The 21,679-nt window shown below is 40.5% G+C and overlaps 2 protein-coding genes across 2 annotated transcripts; both read right to left on the bottom strand.

Moving 5' to 3' along the window:
• Positions 1-123: 123 nt before the first annotated feature.
• On the bottom strand, positions 124-17,385 carry nectin4b (nectin cell adhesion molecule 4b). Its single transcript, XM_056390524.1, has 11 exons — positions 16,853-17,385; positions 12,979-13,179; positions 12,320-12,487; positions 9,724-10,002; positions 7,771-7,888; positions 4,815-4,966; positions 4,412-4,577; positions 4,098-4,173; positions 3,648-3,704; positions 2,424-2,624; positions 124-1,701 (listed from the first exon to the last, which is right to left on the bottom strand). The coding sequence occupies exons 1-11, from the start codon at positions 16,902-16,904 to the stop codon at positions 1,432-1,434; spliced, it is 1,740 nt and encodes a 579-aa protein (XP_056246499.1). The 5' UTR covers positions 16,905-17,385; the 3' UTR covers positions 124-1,431.
• A 187-nt stretch (positions 17,386-17,572) lies between these two features.
• On the bottom strand, positions 17,573-21,410 carry fcer1gl (Fc receptor, IgE, high affinity I, gamma polypeptide like). Its single transcript, XM_056390528.1, has 5 exons — positions 21,252-21,410; positions 20,967-21,058; positions 20,524-20,553; positions 20,040-20,069; positions 17,573-19,752 (listed from the first exon to the last, which is right to left on the bottom strand). The coding sequence occupies exons 2-5, from the start codon at positions 21,042-21,044 to the stop codon at positions 19,687-19,689; spliced, it is 204 nt and encodes a 67-aa protein (XP_056246503.1). The 5' UTR covers positions 21,045-21,058; positions 21,252-21,410; the 3' UTR covers positions 17,573-19,686.
• Between the last annotated feature and the right edge of the window lie 269 nt (positions 21,411-21,679).

Genomic DNA, 21,679 nt, shown 5'->3' on the forward strand with positions numbered 1-21,679 from the left:
ACATTCCATGTTAATATTTACATGTCAGGTTTTTTTTTTCAGTTTCATATAAAACACTGGATGAATATAAAACAATTTGCACATGTATGTTTGCTGTCTGACAACTGGCAGTCCGTTAACACAGGATGATGTTTTACAGTTCATCTCCTGCACGTTTCATCCAGTCTCTCCACTCCTGTCAGGGGTGATCCTAGACTTTGGGGGATCCAGGGAAAGAAGTCCATCGAAGAACCTCCCCCACCCTCATATGCAGACTATTGACAGATGCTACAATTTACAGATGTTTCTTGAACATCTCACATGCAGGCAATCAGTAGAGGCTAGCTACAGCACACATCATCAGGGGCCCCACTCAGGGAGGTTTTGGGGCAGCAGCGGTGCACTGTATGGTGTCTTCATGGGAGGTTTAAGACAGCTTATAGTTGTCATTGCAAAATGTGACAATATGAGGGACCATCAGGGGCCCTTTTCCCCTTTGGGGCCACAAACATTTGCCTGGTTTGCCTCGCCTGAGGGTGCTGCCTCTGATTGCTGTGCACTGACAGTGACAGTAATGTAGATGTGGTTTAAACCCGGTCATGGAAGCCAGTTCCACATGTTCTGTCCATGAACAGTTTGTTTCATGTCTATGTTCAGGTCCTCAGAGTAACAGCTTTTCTGACCTTTTTGTAGTTGCAGGTAACTGTTCATAACATCATCATAACCATACAGTAGCTCTTTATCCCTTCCTCATATATACATATATATATATACATATATAAAATAGATACATGTACAAATACACACACTAACCTTTTATCCACAGGTGCATCCACACTGAAATATAAAGGTTCTGAGTCCAGTTCACACTAACTTGGCCACGACTTAGAGCTTGTTCATATTGTGTTCCCTGAATGTTTTTGATGTAAACAGTTGACAGGATTCACAGGGATCCAGCTGTAATTCATCAGAAGCCGTGGATGCACAAATCCAGTAAACGCTGTGTAACAGGAACGTTGATTCCATGCATTTTCAAGGAGAGGAAAAGTTTTCATTTAAATGCCATTTTGGTGCATGAAAGGTAAAAATCGTTGGCTGTTTGGTTTTCTGTTTCTTCAAAATAATTAGGTTTAAAAACTTCCAAATTAGTTCCTGGTCCATGTCTGGCTGGGGACTTTTACTGCATGTCATTCACCATCTCTCTCTCTCCTCATTTCCTCTCCACTGTTGGGTATCTAATGAAGACATAAAATCACCTTAAAACACTCCCCAATTATTATAGCCTTAAAATAAATCTCCCAACCCAGAGGTAATAAAATGATCAGCATTTGAGTCGTGCCTGTGGCTAATTACCCATTGCAGTCAGTGTGTACAAAACAAACATCCATTTACAAAGAATAAGATCACTGTCAATTCAGGAATGCAGACATGTAGTGGCTGAGAGCCTCCAGTCTAGATAATCTGTCCTCTGGGGTTCAGCAGAATGGCATTGGAGTGTGGCCTGGGTCTGAGGACCCCGTTACTGTAGTAGAAGTGAGTAGTGAGCGCCTCTGAGATCTGGAAGGAGCTACTGCTGCCGTCGTCCTCATCGCGTCCCTGCTCTACCGACTGGGCCGGGGCCCAGTCCTCTTCCCTGATGTGACCGAGGTCTGGCTCTCTGGGCCCGACGGCGTCGTCCTGCTGGGCCTTCAGGGGAACCAGGGACGAAGGAAGACCCGAGTCCTGACAGACACAGAAAGAAATCAGACTTAAAATAAAAAACAGTCGAAAACAGTGCTGGATGCAGATTTGACATCTACTCATTTTTACAGACTAATAAGAGCCATGATACAGAAATTATTATCTGAACTGTAAAATGTTTTGTTTGAACGATACATCAATGTATCCAGGCTAAAAAACGAGACAAAAAATGAATGAAAACACAAAAATAAATACCAATCCATACGTCATGTCACACCACAAAACATACACCACCAAATACGGAGTGATATTTATCCTCCGCCAAAGCAGAAGCAACAATGTTTTGCAACAGGTTGGTCAATAACACACATCAAGTTCCACTTAACGAACAGAGGAAATATAAACTTTTTCTAGATATCTTCAGTGCTGAATGCTGCACTGTAGCGTGAAGATTTCCTGTATAAAAACTGATTCATCATCAAGAATAAGTTTACAAGTTTACAGGTTTACAGTCGTAAAACATGTTATCCTGTTTGTATATGAATGAAATAAAGTACAGAGCTCTACAGACAAATTATTTATTATAATAAACAGTGGCTGAGAGTGTTTCCAGTTTTTGTTTTGTAGTCCTTTTGTGCCGTCTCCCTGGCAACGTCTGACAGTAACAACACAAATCCCTCAGTAAATAAAACATGATACCGTATGACTCATTATGAATGAAACCAAATACATTTCGGCCTAATCTCTGAGACAGTGACACATACCAGTGACATGTTGCTGCTCTTCAGGTACGACTCCACCCTCCTCCTGCGCTCCTCCTTCTCTCTGTCCATCTCTGCCCCTCTCAGGCTCTCGCTGTCTTCCTGCCAGACGACCGGACGCCCCAGTTCATCCACCTCCACCCCTCCTGGAGGACCCCACTTCCCGCCCAGAGTGGACTGGCTGTCTTTGTAGGTGGGTCGCTCCTGCAGGTCGAGGAGGTGGCCACAGACAGTCACAACGCTGACAACAACAACGACTGCTTGTTGTCTTAAACAATGAGTATGCAAATTAAGCAACTGTAATTCCCTTCGTCAATAGACTGACGGCACTTGTTGTCGTCAGAGTTTACCATCTTTTCCTTTTGAATTGGAAACAGTCAGTATCTCCCACACACCTCATATCTATTTATATTTAGGTGGAAAATCAGGACTTTTATGGAACTCATTGTCTCCATTTAAACAAATTACACCAAAATATTCAATAAACAATAAATAAAGCAGAGAAAAGTAGAAGTTGTGACCAGAGCCAAGTTTTGTAGTTTTGCTTGATAAATGATGATTGAATGATGATTAAAAATGTAATCTGTTGCTCAATTTATAAATGAATGGACAAACCGTTTTAACTCTAAATGATAGTGATTGGTTAATTCGAAACAGTCAATGGCTAACATTAAGAATGGATGATGTAGCAGTTAAGTTATCTTATATATTATGTTACATGTTTTATATTTTATTATTTGTAAAAATGCATAGAAAGATGAAGTATATTTTCTGAAAAATCAATTAACAAATTGTTAATGGATTAATGACCAGGAGGAATTGTCTGTTTTTAACTAATGCAGGAAATGAAACACCTGACAAATCAAGATACATCATGGTAACACATTGATATAATAAAGGGATAGATAACCTGGTATTAACAGTATTGCAAAATCTGACTAATTGAAATAACTAATTGAAATAATCTCATCATCAGTCGCCTGATCCCAGCCAATGCTGCCAGTGGATATCAGGACATGTTAAATATGGATATAACAATATTGTGGAAGTTCTTTGTTATAGATCGATGAAAGACTGGTCAAAGACTAAAACTGTGTGACTGCACCATGCTTGGTTCCATGCAGGGACCATTGTAGCATTCATCCTCCTGTCTGTATTAACTTGTTTCTGTCTGTATATACTATATACAATGAGACGGATAAAAAAAAGTTCCAGTGAGGAACTCACCAGAGACTGGCTGTGGTTCATTCTGCTGTCTACTCTGAGCAGGGCGTAATCTTCAGCCTGGAGAGAGCGGAGAAAGTGGAAGAAAGTTACTGAACATGAACACAAAAGATAAAAAAATATATAATCACCCAGAATGAGATATTAATGACACAGTGTGTGCTTATGAACACTGCATGTTATTTGTTTGAAGCTGCAGCAGCCTGTAATCATCAGCCTCCACAGCAGACATAGCTGCTGACTTGCCAGCGGCTCCGCCCCGGCTACACCTGGCCAACAGGCGGGTGTGTCGACCTGGTTTCTCTCCAGGTTATTGTTCTCAGCAGGAGTATGTGTGTGTGTGTGTGTGTGTGTGTGTGTGTGTGTGTGTGTGTGTGTGTGTGTGTGTGTGTGTGTGTGTGTGTGTGTGTGTTTATGTGTATTTATGTTTTCTTTTTCTTTTTTTTTTCTTACCGGCACTCTGGGGTCTGTGCTAACAGAGTTCAGTCTCCTGAAGGAGGCTTGTCTGGAGAGGCTGTTAATTTCCTCCCTGGGAAAAAAAAAAGACAGCACATTTGGAGGATTTACGGAACAATAGCGAGTCTGGAAATTGAATTTCAGAAATTAGGTCATCGTGTGTAAACAGTTTAAATACCAGTTTACACATAAACATTCACAGCTGAGCTCTCATCACGGTTAAAGCTGATGAACGTCTTTGAATCTCTGTATCATGAATATCTTCTCCAGTTTTCCCATTTCATGGCCAAAGAAAATGTGAGTCAACTCACGTTTTCTCGCTGAGCTCCATCTCAAGCTTTTTGTTTCTGTGCCGATGGTAGCGGTTGACCAGCAGGACGACAATGACCAGCACCATGACCAGAGCTCCGGCTGAGGCGCCAATAATGATCAGCAGCAGGTTATCATCAGAGGAGTCGCCCTGGCGTTGAGATATCTCTGAAAGAAAGACGGGGGGGAGACATAAATGTTCATGCATCTCTTTTTCTCTCTCACACACACATTCATGCAGCAATTTTGATCCTGATCACGTTTATGCCCTCCATCCATCACAAGGGGGCAGCAAATTTACACACTTACTCCAAATGAAAGAAAATGCTCAGTGTTTTGTTTAAGTTTATGCACAGAACATACAGAAGCAACAGCACTGACGAGGCTGAGGGCCCACGCACCTACCTGTTAGTGTCAGTGTATACTCTGCTTTTCCTACTCCTACGTTGTTCTTGACAACACACTCATAGACCCCACTGTCATTCATGCGCAGGACCCGCCCAAAAACAAGTTTTCCTCCAACCACAGACACCCCGTCTGGCAGAGCTCCTCCCCTCCTGTGGATAATCAAATGAAAAACTTCATTAGATCTCAGAGATATGTGACACAGAAACCTGCGACTCACTGCTCTAAAAAATAACTGTGACTCATTCTGGTCACAGAGAAAATGAAATCAATAAAGTGCAACCTAAGTTCCAGTGTAAAGTTTTTTTTAGCTAACCCACAAATATCTGTTTAACATCTGCTCTTGAGCAACAGCAACCAACGCAACAACTGGTTTTGCATCAGGGAAGTGATTCAGCTGAATAACTACCACACGGGATCAGAGTCACCGCACAGTGTAACCACCAATTTGCATGCACCTGAACCAAAAACCTGCCGGGCTTACAAGTGGAGCCCATTGATCTGAAGAGACCAAATAAATACTAGGTTTGGGGGATTTAAACAAGACCTGCTATCGAGTCCCACGCCGAGCAGCTGAAGACATCGCAGGCCACATAATGGAGAGCCAGTTTCTGATCAGGTCCACCGAGAGGGGTCATGTTGCCCCAGGTTTCACTGTGCTGCAGCGGCTATTTAACAGCTGCTTTAACCCCCCCCACCCCCCACCTACCACCACACTCGAACTGAAGCTGGCTCGGATTTCCTTTCTCAAAACCCCACCTAGCTTGTCTAACCAACCTTTTATACTAGAGCCACAGGTGGAGATTGTATCTGGCACTGAGTAGATGGTAGAAAATGACACTGATAAGGTGAGCAATGCAGCTTTAGCAGCCAAAATCTTCTTTACTTTGTTGATTGAATCTTTGCGATTGAATCTCTGTATTATTATAATGACACAGAGAGTTTGCTATCTTGCAATGAATGAAACTACACCCACAACAGGAATATTTTGGGGAATGCACTTTCATTTTCTGGCTGGGAAAAAAAAGTCTAAAACCCTTTTACACTTTGATTTTAACAAAATAAAGAAACAACATATAATGGTGTTAATTAATGAGCTTTAAAGGTGCTGGTAGGTGGGTTTATTTCTTTATTTTTTTAATAGAAACTGGCTGCCTGTTTCAGTCGGCTTTCACCACGCTTTATGCTATTTCTTTAAATGTTTGCAATATCCCCTTTAAAGTTTAAAGTCTCATCCGTTCCAGTGCTGTTTCGGTTCAGCACTAAGAACAGAATAGGCGAATGAGACCTGAGATTCACACTTATATTAAAATATTAACATCCAACATTTCATTCTTAACCTTGGAGGCACAAATCTGTGGTAAATATTCTAATCACAAGGACAGAGAAGGACAGAGATCGGTCAAAAGCAGCTGGAACAGCCACGTAAATGCACTTTGTGTTTACAATATTTACCACACACAATTTTTTTTTTCCTATCATAGCAAAAGAAAATATTATATGATATTTATTCTAGTTTAATAGAGAGAACAGTTTCATATCGAGCAGTGGTGGAATGGAATTCATTCTTTGCGACTTATCGGAGTGAATTGTGTAAAGTTTTCTTTTTCTCATTTATTAAGAAATGAAATGATTAAATAGAGCTACTGTATCTGTTAGTCTTGTGTTGGTTGTTGGGGGTTGTGTTGTGCATTGTGAGTCTCGTTGTGCGTATGAATGATATGGATGTGTATTGATGTATCTGTTGTCACTGAAGTACCGTTTATGAATTCAAGGGGAGCCCAGGAAGAGTAGCCATTGTTATAGCTCAGTGGCTAATGGGGATCTAACTAAATAAATAAAATAAATATTTGTATCAATTTTAACACATCTGGAAACCTTGAGATCTCAAAAGGGACAGACTCACATTTTGGGAAAAGCCCCTTAGTTTCTACACCTCAGCACAGATTAAAACAACTGAGATGCACTGTGTTCATTTGTGAGCTTTAGAGGTGCTAGTAGGAGGATTTAGTTACCTTCAGACAGAGCCAGGCTACCTGTTGCCCCCTGTGTTTCCTGTCTTCCTGGCTAAACTGTGCTAACCGGCTTCATTTCTTTCTTTTTTTTTTAATCATACAGACATGTGATTGGCTTCTCACCCACCTCTCTGCAGGAAAGTGATGATGCATATGTTCCAAAAATACACAACCTACTTCTTTAACTAAAATGTACAAAACAAGCCTCTCTGAGTCCGAGCAAGTCGTGACCACGCAGTTTGGGTTTCTATGAACAGATGCGCCGAAGGGTCTGCGGCGCTGAAAAGGTTTAATCCAGAGTAATCTGAATATTTCAAGACTATCTCATGGCTAAAATATTCTTCACTCAGCACACAACATTCGATCATTGTGTGCACAGTCGAAGCTGTGATGGCTGGTACTGTGTCTCTAATTAAACACAGACCCTGTGTTTTACCAGGCATTACAGTGATATTTAAAGCATGGCACTATGATTAAGTTCTTAGCATGTGTCTCCTGCTCTTCCTCGTGTAGCTCACTCCCTCCCTCGTGTGAAAATATTCTCCTTCCCTCTTTTTTTTTTAACTTCAAATTGCGCAACACTACACGGCGGCTTTTATTCTGTGATGAATTGAGCCAGGAGAGAAAGACGCCCTCCTTTAGATTCAAGCACACTTCTTTGTTGTTCGCGGGTGTGTAGTCCGTGTGTGTGTGTGAGTGCGTGTTAGCCGTGGCTTATGTATGTTTTCAGTCACATTCCAGTGCCATGTAAAGAGCAATTTAGCAGCACAGATAGTATTACAGTGGGGTGAATTAACATGTAATTGGCACAGTCCTTCTGGCAGCCAGACATAGTTAAACTCCTGATACTGTGTGTGTGTGTGTGTGTGTGTGTGTGTGTGTGTGTGTGTGTGTGTGTGTGTGTGTGTGTGTGACAGCAGCAGACAGGCTGATGACGGTACCATGTCCAGGTGACGTTCTGAGGTTTGGGGTATCCCCCGCTGTTGCACAGCAGCTCAGCTTTCTCCAAACCCACATACAAGTCTCCTGAGGGAGCGGAGATGGTGGCATCTGGGGGGTCTGACACAGAAACACAGACATGAGCATGCAGCATTACTAAATATTCACCCGTAGACAGCATGTTACAGCACAGAGAAAACCTTGATGATCAGCATTTTTATCAGCACAGTCATTTAAAGAAATATCTTCATGCCCTAAACAAACCAGGTGAGGCTGGATTTTTTTCTTATCTTTATTTATCTAAAGATGAAGTTGCCTCAGAATCACTGTTATTAAAGCACTACTTCACATTCACACCGATAAAGTCTACAGAGGTGGCAAGAAGTCCTTGTTTTCTAAGTCTCATAGTCTTGACTATGAAATCCCAAGACCCAGTCCTTGTGTTGTGAGTCCTAAAAAAAAAGTTTTTATGCACCAAATTTAATGCCATTTTAGACAGTATATCAATACAGCAGAATTATATTAGTGCTTTGAAATGTGTATTTGATACTTCCAAATAAACTCTGAACAATTAAAAGCAAAACTGATAAGGCGTGTTTTCGGTACAGGATGTTATTCCAGTGACAATTACATGTAATTTCTACAGACTGCACAGTCTCTCCATGTGAATGTGACAGTCTGAAGTATCATCTGATGTCTGTCTGCTGGTTCCCCACTGACAAATGAATCTTTTCCCTCCTGCTCGCAAGTTGTGAGCGGCTGCTCTCTGATTGACTCCCAAGGTTCCTCAGTTGTCAGATTAATGAAAAGTTAATTTGCTGCACACTTTTTTTTTTTAAAATCATATAAACTTAAATCTTTGGGCTCGGGATGCGTCTGTGCGTTTAGATTGAACCACGGCCACTTCCCTATGATGATGCCTCGACAGAGCGACCGAAGCTCTAACCCTTACCAACAAGGAAGTGCGCATGTTTTAATCCACACTGGTTGGAAAAAATACAAGCGCTTTGGATATCAGATCATTTCAAGTTAAAAAGCTTGAAATCAGGAGTCATTGGCCAAAGTTAGGTTGGAAGTGTGTTTAGATTTTGTCAAATTGAGTCTAAAGTCAGATTCATGCCTCCAACCTGAGTCATGTGACACAGGTGCACACCTCTGGACGTCTGTGAACTGTCCAGTGTAATGGACAAAGAGCAATTGTTGAAGGAACTTACGTTTTAGTGGCTTCGACACAGAGTATCACTCAAACGCTCTCTTAGCAAGGGATCCAACCTGCCAATATTGTCTAATGTTTAGTGTACTGTCACCCATTTATTTTCACAGACAGAAGGTTAGGCTGTGCAAATATCTCTCGCAGGTTATTCAGAGGGAAAAAAATCTCATTGGTTGAATTTAGCATTAGTGGGAAGAGCTAAAAAAGGTGGCCTGGTGGAGAGAGCTGAACTGAACGAAGAGTATCCTGTGTCCTGATACTAAATACTGATTCTACGCTGGTTTTGAGAATGTAGTGAGTTCACACATCCCACGGTCTTGACTGAAAACTTTATCGTCCTTTGAATTTTTCCATATTTCGAGCCGAGTAAACCTTTTATTTACTGCAGACAATTTGACCTCATTGCAGAAAAAGCAAAGATGTAGAGAATAATATTAATGATAGTTGCGTTTCATCTAGGTGTTTCTGTTTTTGTACATGCCAACTCACCGGCACGTAGTCCTCACTGACACACCTCAATGAAACACAATCATTAATGTTGTCGGTTAAACTTGTGCTTTTCCTGCTATGAGAGCCAAATGCTGTCCCGGCTGCATATTACACGGTAACTGGAAACTCATTATACAATTTCAGATGACACCAGGAAACATTCAAAACCAGACATACATCGTCTATTGTTGGTCTCTATTTGGCCTTGAACCAGTCTCACAGAATCATCACCATCATCATCGGCTGTACTCACACTGAACCACCAGGCGGTTTGAGAGCCTGCGCGGCCCGTCCAGGCTGGGATGCCACACTAAACAGTCCAGCTTTTTCCCGTTCATGCTCCGCAAGGGGTGCAGGGAGTAGTGGCTGGACACGGAGCCGCCCTCGTTGGTGCGGTTCTGGGACAGGCCTGGCAGGTCGGTGTCCCAGGAGAGACGGGGAAGCGGGCGACCCACGGATCGACAGGTGGCGGCCACACGGAACGACTGGCCCTCCACCAGGATCACAGGCTCCAGGGAGGAGATGGGTGAACCTAACAGAAGGGGGGGGGGGGTTTAGGATTTCTGATGCTTTAAAGACTTGAAGCTCGTTTCTGTTAATCTTTTAAAAATGATGACCTGGACACTTTATGTAATGCACATTCCCTATAATCAAGGGTAATCATGGTATTGAGATTTAATTAATACCTTCCACAGCCCGCCTCAAAGCTAATTTGTCTTTACCTAAAATCATCTAAAGTGACTGCAATTAAATCCATTAAAACCAGGATTTCACTGAATGCTTTTGTATGATTGAGTAGTGAATGTATGTCAGGACAAAAAGGTCCTAAAGATCGTGTTATCAGGTAAGAATATGGCTACAAGGAAAAAAAAAATTCAAATTCCTTAAATCCTGGAGAAAACACAAAGAGAAAACTCAGAGAAAACCGTAATCAATAAAATAAGGCGCCACCACCAAGACAAATGATGTTCACAAGAGTGAAACTGACAACTCCTAAAAAGGATATTAACCATGTAGAGGATTTCTCAACACTTACAGACACACAATATGGAAGTGATGTATTTCTAACAACGCCATCTTAATTGCACAACTGTTCCCTCAATGAAAAAATAGGTTAAAAAAAAAAGAGTAGTAAAGAGTTAGACAAGATCTACCAATATAATTAATATCATTTTAAGTAGGGATAGTGCATTAATAATAAAGGACATTTTCCTGAATTTGTAATTGTTTTGTTGGATGATAGCATTAAAATAGAAAGCATGGTTACCAATGCCATCACAATGTATTATTTGAAGATCCCCAGCTCCATTTAGTGTCATCATCAAAGAAGAAGGTATTCGCTAAAGGAGGTACAAACCTGCACAGCCAAGTTGGATCAGTTTACAGATCTTAATGATACATGGACAGTATGTGTGTGTCAATATGTGGCCTCTGGATGGACTCCATGTGCACATTCAACATTCTGTGGTTGAATGTTTACGGTCTAAAGCTGAGGGAGTCGAGGGAATTCAGCGCTGGAGGTTTTCTGTTAATACTCCGCATATTTCTGTTGGTTCGTCTGATATGAGGCGTGTCGGGACAGGCTTGAGACTTGATCATCTGTCACTGCTCATGTCATGTAGAACAGAACACATATCGTCGCTCCAGCTTTCACTTCCAGGAGGATCCTGAAATCGTTTCACACTGCGATACTTTCAGGAAGTGATACAGACGCAGGTTCCAAAATACTAATACATAAGCTGACCTGGTGACAGGTTACTTCAAAGTATGTTGCTCTGTGGAGTTTTCTGTTCACATTCAGTTCTCCCCAAATCTCTCACCAAGATACAATGTGTGTTCACGAGTATATCCTTTCTTTTCTCTTACAATACTTGTAAACCCGGTGCTAGGTGTCTTCTCTCCTTTTCTGGCTGCATTTCTTAGCACATTAACACCAACTGTAGATGAAATCACCGGCAGTAATGTGCACTGTGTTACCCGTGTGCATGTGCGAGACAAACAAATCACAGACTCACTCATTAAAACATTGCTCCATAGAACAACTAGTGGCCGAAAAAATGACATCCGGTACCTTTAAATTGTGCTGCCTTACTTGATATCATCTCTAATGCATATACTCTTTATATTTTTGCATTTTATTTACCTAATACTGTAATTCTGTCTCTCCATATTATAATTTTACGTTATTTCTGCTTTATTTTTCCCCCTGTTAAAAGTTTTGTCTTTATATGAATCGAAGAGTCTCAGGATAGAAGTTGTTAAACCCTTTGAGGCAAATTTGGGATATTGAGCAATATAAATTAATGTGACTTGACTTGGAAACTTATTGCAAACTCAATCAAACCTGGTGGTTGAAACCCGTTTATCTTTTAGAACAGAAACACCCTCTGCACCTTGCCTGGACTCAGAACCTGCTGGTGTTTTGAAAGCTGAGCTACTTTCTAACTACTGTGTCAACAATCTGCCTTTTGCACTAAAGAAAGTTTTTCTGGGCACAGGCAGATTGCGCGGTAAACAGTATTTTTCAAACTTGCATTTTTCTTTTGGTACTAAGCAGTTACTAAAAGAATAATAGGTGATTATGATATTATGTTGCAAAATATATTCTCTTTTTACTTTTCAGTCACTAAAAGCTTTGATGTGCTATCAGTGCATGTGTTTGTGGCCACGTTGGCAAAACTGCTGAATTCCTTCTTCTTCTATGAAGATGATTATGGTTTAAATATCATTACAGCAGCTCTGATAGGATTAGGAAGGTGTGGAAGAGAAGAGTGAGAGAGTGAGAGGAGGAGGAGGAGGAGGAGGAGGAGGAGGAGGAGGAGGAGGAGGAGGAGGAGGATGAGTCTTACTCCAGACGGTGAGGGTGATGTGCCTCTCAAAGTTTCCGTTTGGGAAGGTGGAGATGTGGCAGGCGTAGCTGCCCTCGTCCGACTCCTCCGTACTGGGGATGAGCAGAGCGGCATTCTCCGTGGGGCTGCTGCTCTCGAACCTCACCCGACCAGAGTAACGCCCAAACTCTGAGAAGAGAAAACAGCAGACTTCAGGCCAGATATACAGCATGTCTGTCATCCTTTACAAAGCTCAAATAGATTTAAAAAAAAAAATCCTTTGTAACAATATCTTTTCCTGTAAGTCTAAAGCATCAACTCCAAGAAAGGAAAATAAATGATTACACACTGGCAAAATAAACCTGCATTTATCCAGTGATGTCACAACCCCACCCTGCAGACAAATAATCCAGATGCACGGGGGTATGATCTCACTCCAAAGCTCACTGTAGTTAGAGCACATGTTTGATTTTCTCTCATTTACTTACATCTTTGCTTCTTTTTCCCCTTGACAATTTATATTGAAATCCAAGATAAAAGGTTGAGGTTGTTGTCAAGGAGGAAGGTAGGTCTCTCATGAGTTTTGAATAATGAGTAAGAAAGAAATAAACCGACGGCCAACCGACTCTAATCTTTCCGGCCACAGCTCTGCATCTCTGACCTCTGGTCGACCAGCTTACCCGTGTGGCCGTCCGTGAAGTGAGCCGTGATGATCTGGTCCTTGCTGCCGTCCGCGAGCTCCTTGTACCAGGTGACCTGCACCACCTTCTCGCCCTCCTCCACCTGGTAGCGACAGGGAAGCCTGGTCTGACTCTCTGACATGGAGCGCAGGGAGGCATCTGGTTCAGGAGGCTCCACAAAGTCACTCTGCACACACACCACTGAAGAGGGGAGGGAAAAGACATTTTATTTATTCATTTGCTTGTAAAACAGTCCATCCATCCATTTCCAATACATCTCATCCCGTTAGGGATGGCAGGAGGGCTCCGTGTTATCCCATAAACTAAAGCACTGGGTGACAGGCGGGGTATACCCCATACAAGGTTTATATATAGACAGACAAAACAAATTCAAGCTCACAGTTGTACCTACAGGCAGTCGCCAGTTCACCAAACCTGCTCGTCTGTTGACATGCAGACAAAGAAGACACGGCATGGGGGGGGCGGGTTTGCACGCAGGATCTTCACACTATGAGGCGACAGCGCTAAAAACCTCAACAAAAGTGCTTTTACATGAGTTAATACTTTCTTTAAAAGCAAATCTGCTCCCCGTTTGTATGCTGTCAACGAGCTGCAGTGATGCAGGCTAATAATAGTAGCCTATAGTATGAGGCTGCATGTTCCCCTTGTGCGTGCAAAAGTCATGCAGGTTGGCGACTCTAAACTGCCCGTAGGTGTGAATGCGACTGTGACTGTTTGTTTGTCTCTATATGTCAGCCCTGTGGTAGACTGGCGTCCAGGGTGTAACCCGCCCTTGTCCAATGTCAGCTGTTATTGGCTCCAACCTCCCCATGACCCGAAGCAGTATAAATAATGGATGGATGATTCTGTTATCACAGTTTTCATCAGTAAACATATGAAACATAAGAAGTTTATGAATGTTTTTGGGTTTTTTTTTTAAGGTTATGAGGATATTTCTAGTTTGGACGAGTCTTGATTATTGATTATTGTCTTATCTGCTTCTCCTAGGTTCCATTTGACTCTCCCTTGTTTTGCATTTTCCATCAAATCTTTTTACTTTTTTCTATTTTCATTAGTATTTGACGGATCTTGACACACTGACATATGCTTTTGTCTATAAGCATAATATACATCTCAATTATTGATGTAGTAATTTGAAATACGTAAATTCAGTCTTTTTTTTAAACTCTATTTTATGCAGAACTCTTTGTGTCATACGGTGTCATTTTTATTCAGTGTTTCATTGTGTATTTTGTGTTTCTACATTTCATGTTTGACTGATTCTTATCTCTGTTTGTTTTTGGTGAGTAGTTGGACAAATGTGTTACATGTAGGTTGTTTTTTACAGCAGAATAAAACCAAAGCAAACCGACCAGCTCCGGTGTTTGAGATTTGTTTTGTCTTCGCGATTAGTTGCAGCACCTTGTGGCACCGATGTAAAGTGTTAACTGTGCAAACATGTTTAATAGAATATTGAATATTAAAAACCAAAATAATACGTTTTTGCAGCTCCGGTACAAAAAGACAGTAACTAGCTTTGTAGTTGAGTCGTATCACTGACGTGTTTCACCATCAGAGCTAGTTAAATAACTATGCATCAGTGCCGACTAATGACTAAGACTGACTGTGCTTTTATCACACCTGGCTGAAAGTCTACATCGAACCGTGGGACATTAACAGATACGTGAGTGAAAGGGGTGTGAGAGAGCAACGCATCAACAACGCAAACCAAACATTTGCCCTTTGATTCTGGAGTGTATACATTTTTTTCCCCCTGTGGTTACTGATTCTCAAACTTTATTAATGATTACAAAGAAGCCGATACAGGACGCAGGCTCCCACAGATAAATACATCCCATACACAGTCAGTGCAAGGACACATGTTCAAGAGTGTGACACAGAGAAGACGGGAAACAGGTCTCTTTACAAACACAGGAAGTTTTAATTTAGGTGACAAATAGCCACAGTGTTTGTGACCTAAATATGGAGTGGAGAGAGAAGGAGACAAAGTTAAATCTTGTGCAGTTTGATCATTGATGGGAATGACGGGAAAGAAAGGGAAGAAACAGAGGTAGAGACAGAGTAAGACTGACTTCAGAGGAAGGCAAAGAGAAATGAAAACAGTCAAGAGAAATAAACACCAAATTGAAAGAAGGACTTAAACACACACTCCTCTCTCACACACACACACACACACACACACACACACACACACACACACACACACACACACACACACACACACACGCAGCGTTAGACAAACGAGAGTTCACCTGAACGTCACAAGGTTGCCATTCAAGCTTTTCCTGTTCACTCAGGATAGCAGTGACTATATCACACCTGTGGCTGCAGGTAACAATCATAGTCTAATGTGTACACTTTGTATTTTTAATCGTAGCAATAGTGCTGAAGTGTTGCCCCAGTGTAATCTCCACTAAAGAGGGAAACAAAAGCAGCCGAGCACTGACAGAATTAGTCACTTAAAAGAGGAAGGCGCAGGGTGAGCAATAAGATGTGATTCATGTTTACTAAAAGTAAGAATGTGACGGAGCCGCATTCTGTTATGCCACTTCCTTCTTCACATCTGCAGGCACAAACAGGTAAATTACTTGGCCAAAAGTATGTGGACGCCTGAACATTAGCCACAGGTATTAATCTGCTGCTATCGCTCCCTCCACTCTTCTCTTCGCTTCAGGCTTTTCCGCAAGATTTGGGAACCAGGCGGTAGGGATTAACCCCGATTCAACCACAAGAGCATTAGTGAGGTCCAACACTGATATCGGGTCATAAGGTTCTGGCTCACAGTCCATGTTTCGGTTCATCGCAAATGTGTAAGACTGGGTTGAGGTCAGGACTCTGTGCTCTGGGAAAACCATTTCTTTAAGGACATGGCCTTGTGCACAGGGGTTGATACATGTTGTTGAAACAAGAAAGGGCCTTTGCCACAAAGTTGGAAACACACAACTGTCTCAAACAAAAGTTCCCAACCCTTTTTTGGCATGAAGTTGGCATGTAGCCTACTGTTTTGTGTGAAAAACCTTTGGGGCCTGGAAGAGGAAAATTATCAAGTAATTCACCAAAATAAGCAAATCTTAGATGAAAATCTGAAAAAATCTTAACCCCTTAAATTCATTTTATGATCCCTTGGTAGGGTCCTGACACCCAGTTTGGGAAACACTACTCTAAAATATCATTGTATGCTGTATCATTAAGATTTCACTTCACTGGAACTAAAAAGTCTGAACCAAACCATGAAAACCAGCCCTTCACAAATGTCACAGTAGAAAGGGGTGTCCAAAAACTTTTGGCCATAGAGTGTATATCTTGAATGTACTAATGAAATATCATTAATACATTCTCGTCCTCTAAATGACAATCATTATGTCCATTTACCAACGGGAAAAATGTAAACTGTGTCACCAAGATCTGGTGTGTCCACATACTTTTGTCCATTTAGTGTAACTACAACAAACAGTATTCAGACAAAAACAAATTCACACTAATTTCTGAAGGAAACCAGATCTGTACAGACAATTTTAGGCTTATAGACATTTGATATATACACTGTAAGATTCATAAAAATACCAAACAGCCTCACTCCAGGTGCTCGCAGGTATATTATGGTGTTATTGTAGCAACATGATGGTTTGGTTTGTAATATAAATGACCATAAGCTACTTTCCCCTTTCGACGATATTATTGTCATTCTGTGTTGAATTAATATATATTTTTCACAATTTTGGAATTTACTCTTTAATCTGAACCACTTTGAATACATCCACCACTTAAATAAACAGTAAAAACGGGCAGCAGGGCTTCTACATAACAGTACCAGTGTTCATTGTCATGGAAATGAATGTAACAGACAACTCACCAATTAGAAAAATCAGTGCCAGGCTCTTTGCCCTTTGCCCGACCGACTCCATCTTTGCTCCCAAAATAAAAGTTGCTCTTAATCACCTTCCTTCTCGGTTGTTTGAGGATGATATCAAGCTTTCATTATCGATATCTGCGTTTAGTTCGGACAGGAAAACTCAGCGGCAGCAGCGATTAGGAGTCCTCGGCAGGCCGTGCAGGTGCAACAGGTGTTTCTTCCTCAACTCACACAGCCTACGACTCTGACTCTAACAAGTTAAAAACACTACACCGCTGTCCACTAGCAAGAGCTGGATGTTGTTCAGTGTAGGTTGTGAACTGCATTAACTTCATTTCGCGCGCAAGCCAAAGTCCACTTCAGCAGCTGGAAGAACGACTCAGCGGAGGAGTATCAACACATGAAGAGAGAAACGCTGGGAATTATGTGAGAAAATAATAAAAATAACAGGTTGAACAGAGCAAATGGAAAACCTGTCCGCTCGTCACGCACCGAAGGAAACACCTACAACACAGATTTGCCCCTCTACACCTGTCTGCCTTGGCTCCGCCCACATTTGCAAACTGGACACGCCCACACTTGATGCCACGTTCAGGTGATGCTGAATTAAGTCGGACATGTATTATTAGTATTATGTAGTATTATACATGTATGAGTTTATAATTCAGCACCTTAGCAGCTTTGAGCTCTTGTGATATTATATGATAAAAAAAAAAACAATGCGAGTCCAGCAATTTAACAAGTAAATTCAATGATATTTAACTACGCATGTTAACAATTAAGATTAATCAGTCAATTCAACTCAACTTTATAAAATTTTACACACAATGCAGTTGAAATACTTTAACAGTACAGAGAGAAAACCGGAACAAAAGAACAGGGAAAAATATAAAAGAAAATTTAAATTTAAAAAAAATTACATGGTTACACAATGCACAAGAAAACAAAATCCAACAGAGGCTTTAGCAGAAATTAACACATTTAAAGACCATTGAGTAAAAGAGTGTCTTAAGGTGATTTGCAATACAAATGCAGGCCTTATAAATGTGCTTTAAAGTGACACAAATCTTTATTTTCCCACCATTGTGTGAATATTAAAATGTTATTTTCCTATTTATTTGGACCTATACATCTTGACACAAAAATTGCAGCATTGAACATTCCTTCTACCTGTGCTGATAACAGCAGGATTACAAGATTCAAGCGCATAAATGTTCCCAATAGTTGTACTCCATCAATATTTTTTTTTTCCAAAGTAGCATCTATATCTATATTTAACTAATTCAATTAAATATGAATTAAACATAATTTTACATTCCCTTCAACATCTATTAAAACACTTTGTCATGTCGACATATGATAACAATTCTAAAGATTATAATTTTGAATTTCCCAGGAGGAATTGAACGTAGCGCGATTTCTTGTGAAATTCATCTACACTCGGTTTTTCCACAATAACCAGATTGTTTACCTCTGACAGGAACATGTTCCTGTTGTTTCAGCTGTTTACCTGCTGACTTATTGTAATATGATGTTTAATGGGAATCAGTGATAATGATAGAATGAATGAAACATGTACGCATACATTAATTAATGAATACTACTTGCACCATAGTTCAAATATATTTGTGACGCTAAAATTTGATTATCCTGACCTTCCTTTGTTTCACAAGCCAGGTATGTTGCAACGGTTTGTGGAGGTGTAGCCTCTGAGTGAGTTTCCTGAGCCTCAGGGGAAAACAGTGAATGAACATGAAAAGAGATGTGAGATTTATTTGTTTGTTAAGACGATTCAAACCATTTTTTTGTTAGATCTTCCCCTAAAATTGCTATTATATGGGGGAAAAATTAATAAATTAAAATGTAATGGTAAAAATGGCAGTTAACATAAAGCATATCACTGAAATCAAGTAACCAAAAGTTTCAAAAATTGACATGACACTTGTTGAGACAAAACGTATGTATTTCAAACATTGTAACAGGATAACCAGCTTGATATGTCAAATCTAAATTTTAGGCAAAATTCAAGCAAATTAACTTGAATTGGCTTGAAATTCGTTCTATTCTGTAAAAAGTGTGAAGAGTTACCATATCTTCCCAAGTCCAAGTTCCAGTCCAAGTAACTCAAGCTCATGAGAAGCTTAAAACCCCTAAAACTGCTACATAATTTGGACTAATCAAATCAAGTTTGGCAGAAAATTAATATTTCATCTTGTCAGTTGTGAAATCTTGCTGATTTTGACTGATTTAAATCATTATAAACTGAACTTCTTTGGGTTTTGAACAGATGAGACAAAGACAGACATCTGTAAACGTCACTTGGACTTTAGGAAACTGAGATATTTTTCACCATTTCCTGACATTTAATACATTGAAATCTTAATTCCAAAAATAATTAGCAGTTTAATTGTTAGTAAAAAATACTCCAGTCCTGTTTTTGAGGTTAAACTATTTCATGTTCTTTCAAATAGTCTGAAGTGAAAGACAAAAAGAGGGAACATGAACAGAAACAAGAGATAAAATTAAACTTCTGTCTTCTTGGTGACTTTCGTAAAAAACATGGAGCAACATGCAGTGAAAACTCGCTCACATAGCTTTTAAATTACAGTAGTAGTTTTAACATTTCATGCATGCACATGAAAGGAGGAGGAGGTTTAGGAATAAAAGTAGTATATATTTTTTTCTTTACAAAAAAAAGGGAGAAAATGTAAATATAGAAACACTATGCACAGGCCCGCAACAAGTAAAAACAACTTAATATACAGTATAAAGGTTTAAAAGATTCAACATGTGTTTTTGTGCTCAGCATCCTCTCTGCACCGAGTCTCCTTTGATCAGACGATAGACTTTTTATCCGTTCTGATGGTCTCGTAGGTGTCATTACTGGGAGAGTAGAGACCCTGCAGAACACACACACACACACACACACACACACACACACACACACACACACACACACACACACACACACGAAAATACCTGATGTAAAAACTAAATATTCACATCTACAAAACAATGCTGCAACCATTTCCTGAGTCTAAATGTGATATTGTTCTCTCTCTGACAGCCAGGTAGGTGAGAAAAAAAAAAAAAAAAGTCTTTCACCCTTGGCTGAGCAGTAATCTGTCACTTTTCCATCATGTGCCATTTTAAATGTCTTTTTAAGCATTATAATGAGAAGTCTCACCGCATAGATGCCTCCCTCAGCGGGCTGCTTCTGTGGGATGGAAACAGTTCAGATAAATTATCAAGAATCTAGTCCTCCTTTGAGCTTGAGTCATAAAAGCCATATGGGTGCAGATTATTTAATCTATTCTAAATTTTTAGGATTAACTCAGATGAGTGTTTTCATGTGTAACACAATGAGCAGGAAGTGGGATCTGACACATTTGTTTTGTGCGAACATGGTGGAAACTGTGAGTGTGTGCAGTGTATAAATAATGTAGGTCAGTGGTCATCTTGAGCTTACAGGAAATGATAGTCTGGGGTCGGCTATAAAACAGAACTACAGCGTTTGAGGATAAAATACCACAAAATGAAGGCGAAACCTTTAAAAAAAACAAAAAACAAACATATATTTTCCCAAGCATATTTCACTCAATCATGTCTCATCAACTGTCTTGTATATACATTTTTTCCACAGTTATGCAGATATACAACTTTGATTTTACCTCAGCAGGCGGTTTGGTGGCTGAATGCATCTGTCAAAAATAAATCAGAAATTGAATTTACACTTCAATGTGTGAGATTTAACTGGTTTATTTAACAGTTTAACAGTACAGGTATACTCAAGAGGATGTTACGACTAAAATCGGCAAACAATTGACAAAAGTAGTCAGCGACGCTGCACAATGAACATAAAAGCAAACTTACTCATCTAGAGAAATATGGAGGAAGTTAGGAATCATTTACAGTGAAATAATCTGTCTTTTTACAAACTGGTGGAAAGTTTTCATGACTTGTTCCACTCAAAAGTACAGAGAAAGCTTATCTTAAGTCTTCAGATATTGCACTTAAATGTGTTTTTGTTACTGAACAGCCATAAGGAGCAGTTCAACACTCTCTAACATTCATCATGGTGGTGTGTGCTGTGTATTGTTCCTGTTTCTCTTACCCTCAGTCTGCAGTATAAGACGGTGAGAATGATGCCGTAGAAGATGAGGATCCCGTCCAGGATATAACATATGCCCATGTCTCCAGTGGTCTCTGTACACAGAAATGACATCATCGTCACCTCCAGCAGAAATGTCAAGACGGCTGGTAGCGTTTAATCCACATAAAGCTACAGGTATTTAAAATATTTTTTTTTAAAATAACTCTTTGAAGTGATATTTATTAATCCTCATCAGCGCAGGTGGGAGAGAGGCGGCGATGAGCAGCGAGGCTCACACCATCTTACCGGGGTTGAGCTGCAGATAAGATGGAGGGTCTGTTTGGTTGCTCCCTTGACGGCTGTCGGTGAGACTTCTTCTTCTAAGTCTCTCTGAAGTGAGCTCCGAGATCAGCAAGCAGGAAGTCCGGGGCTCTCTGTCCGTTCTGAAGTTGTGAAACCACACGGCTACCGCACTGCCATCCTCCCTTCACTGAAGTTCCTCTAAAACACTTGTGAAAAACACACCGCTTCTCTTTGGTGAGAAACGATTCCAGCTTTCAACACAATTAGTAGGAAACAGAAACATTGCAGCAGAGGGCAGAGAGCCAGATATTATGTCATAAAAACCACAAATACCAAAATATATCTGGCCGTCGTCATCCCGAGAAATCAAGCGACTTACGTACTTTCTTCCTCATTTAAGACAGCATCAAAATAAGTGACATAGAGAAGAC

This window comes from Seriola aureovittata, chromosome 12 (assembly GCF_021018895.1).
Source record: "Seriola aureovittata isolate HTS-2021-v1 ecotype China chromosome 12, ASM2101889v1, whole genome shotgun sequence".
Classification (NCBI taxonomy): Eukaryota; Metazoa; Chordata; class Actinopteri; order Carangiformes; family Carangidae; genus Seriola; species Seriola aureovittata.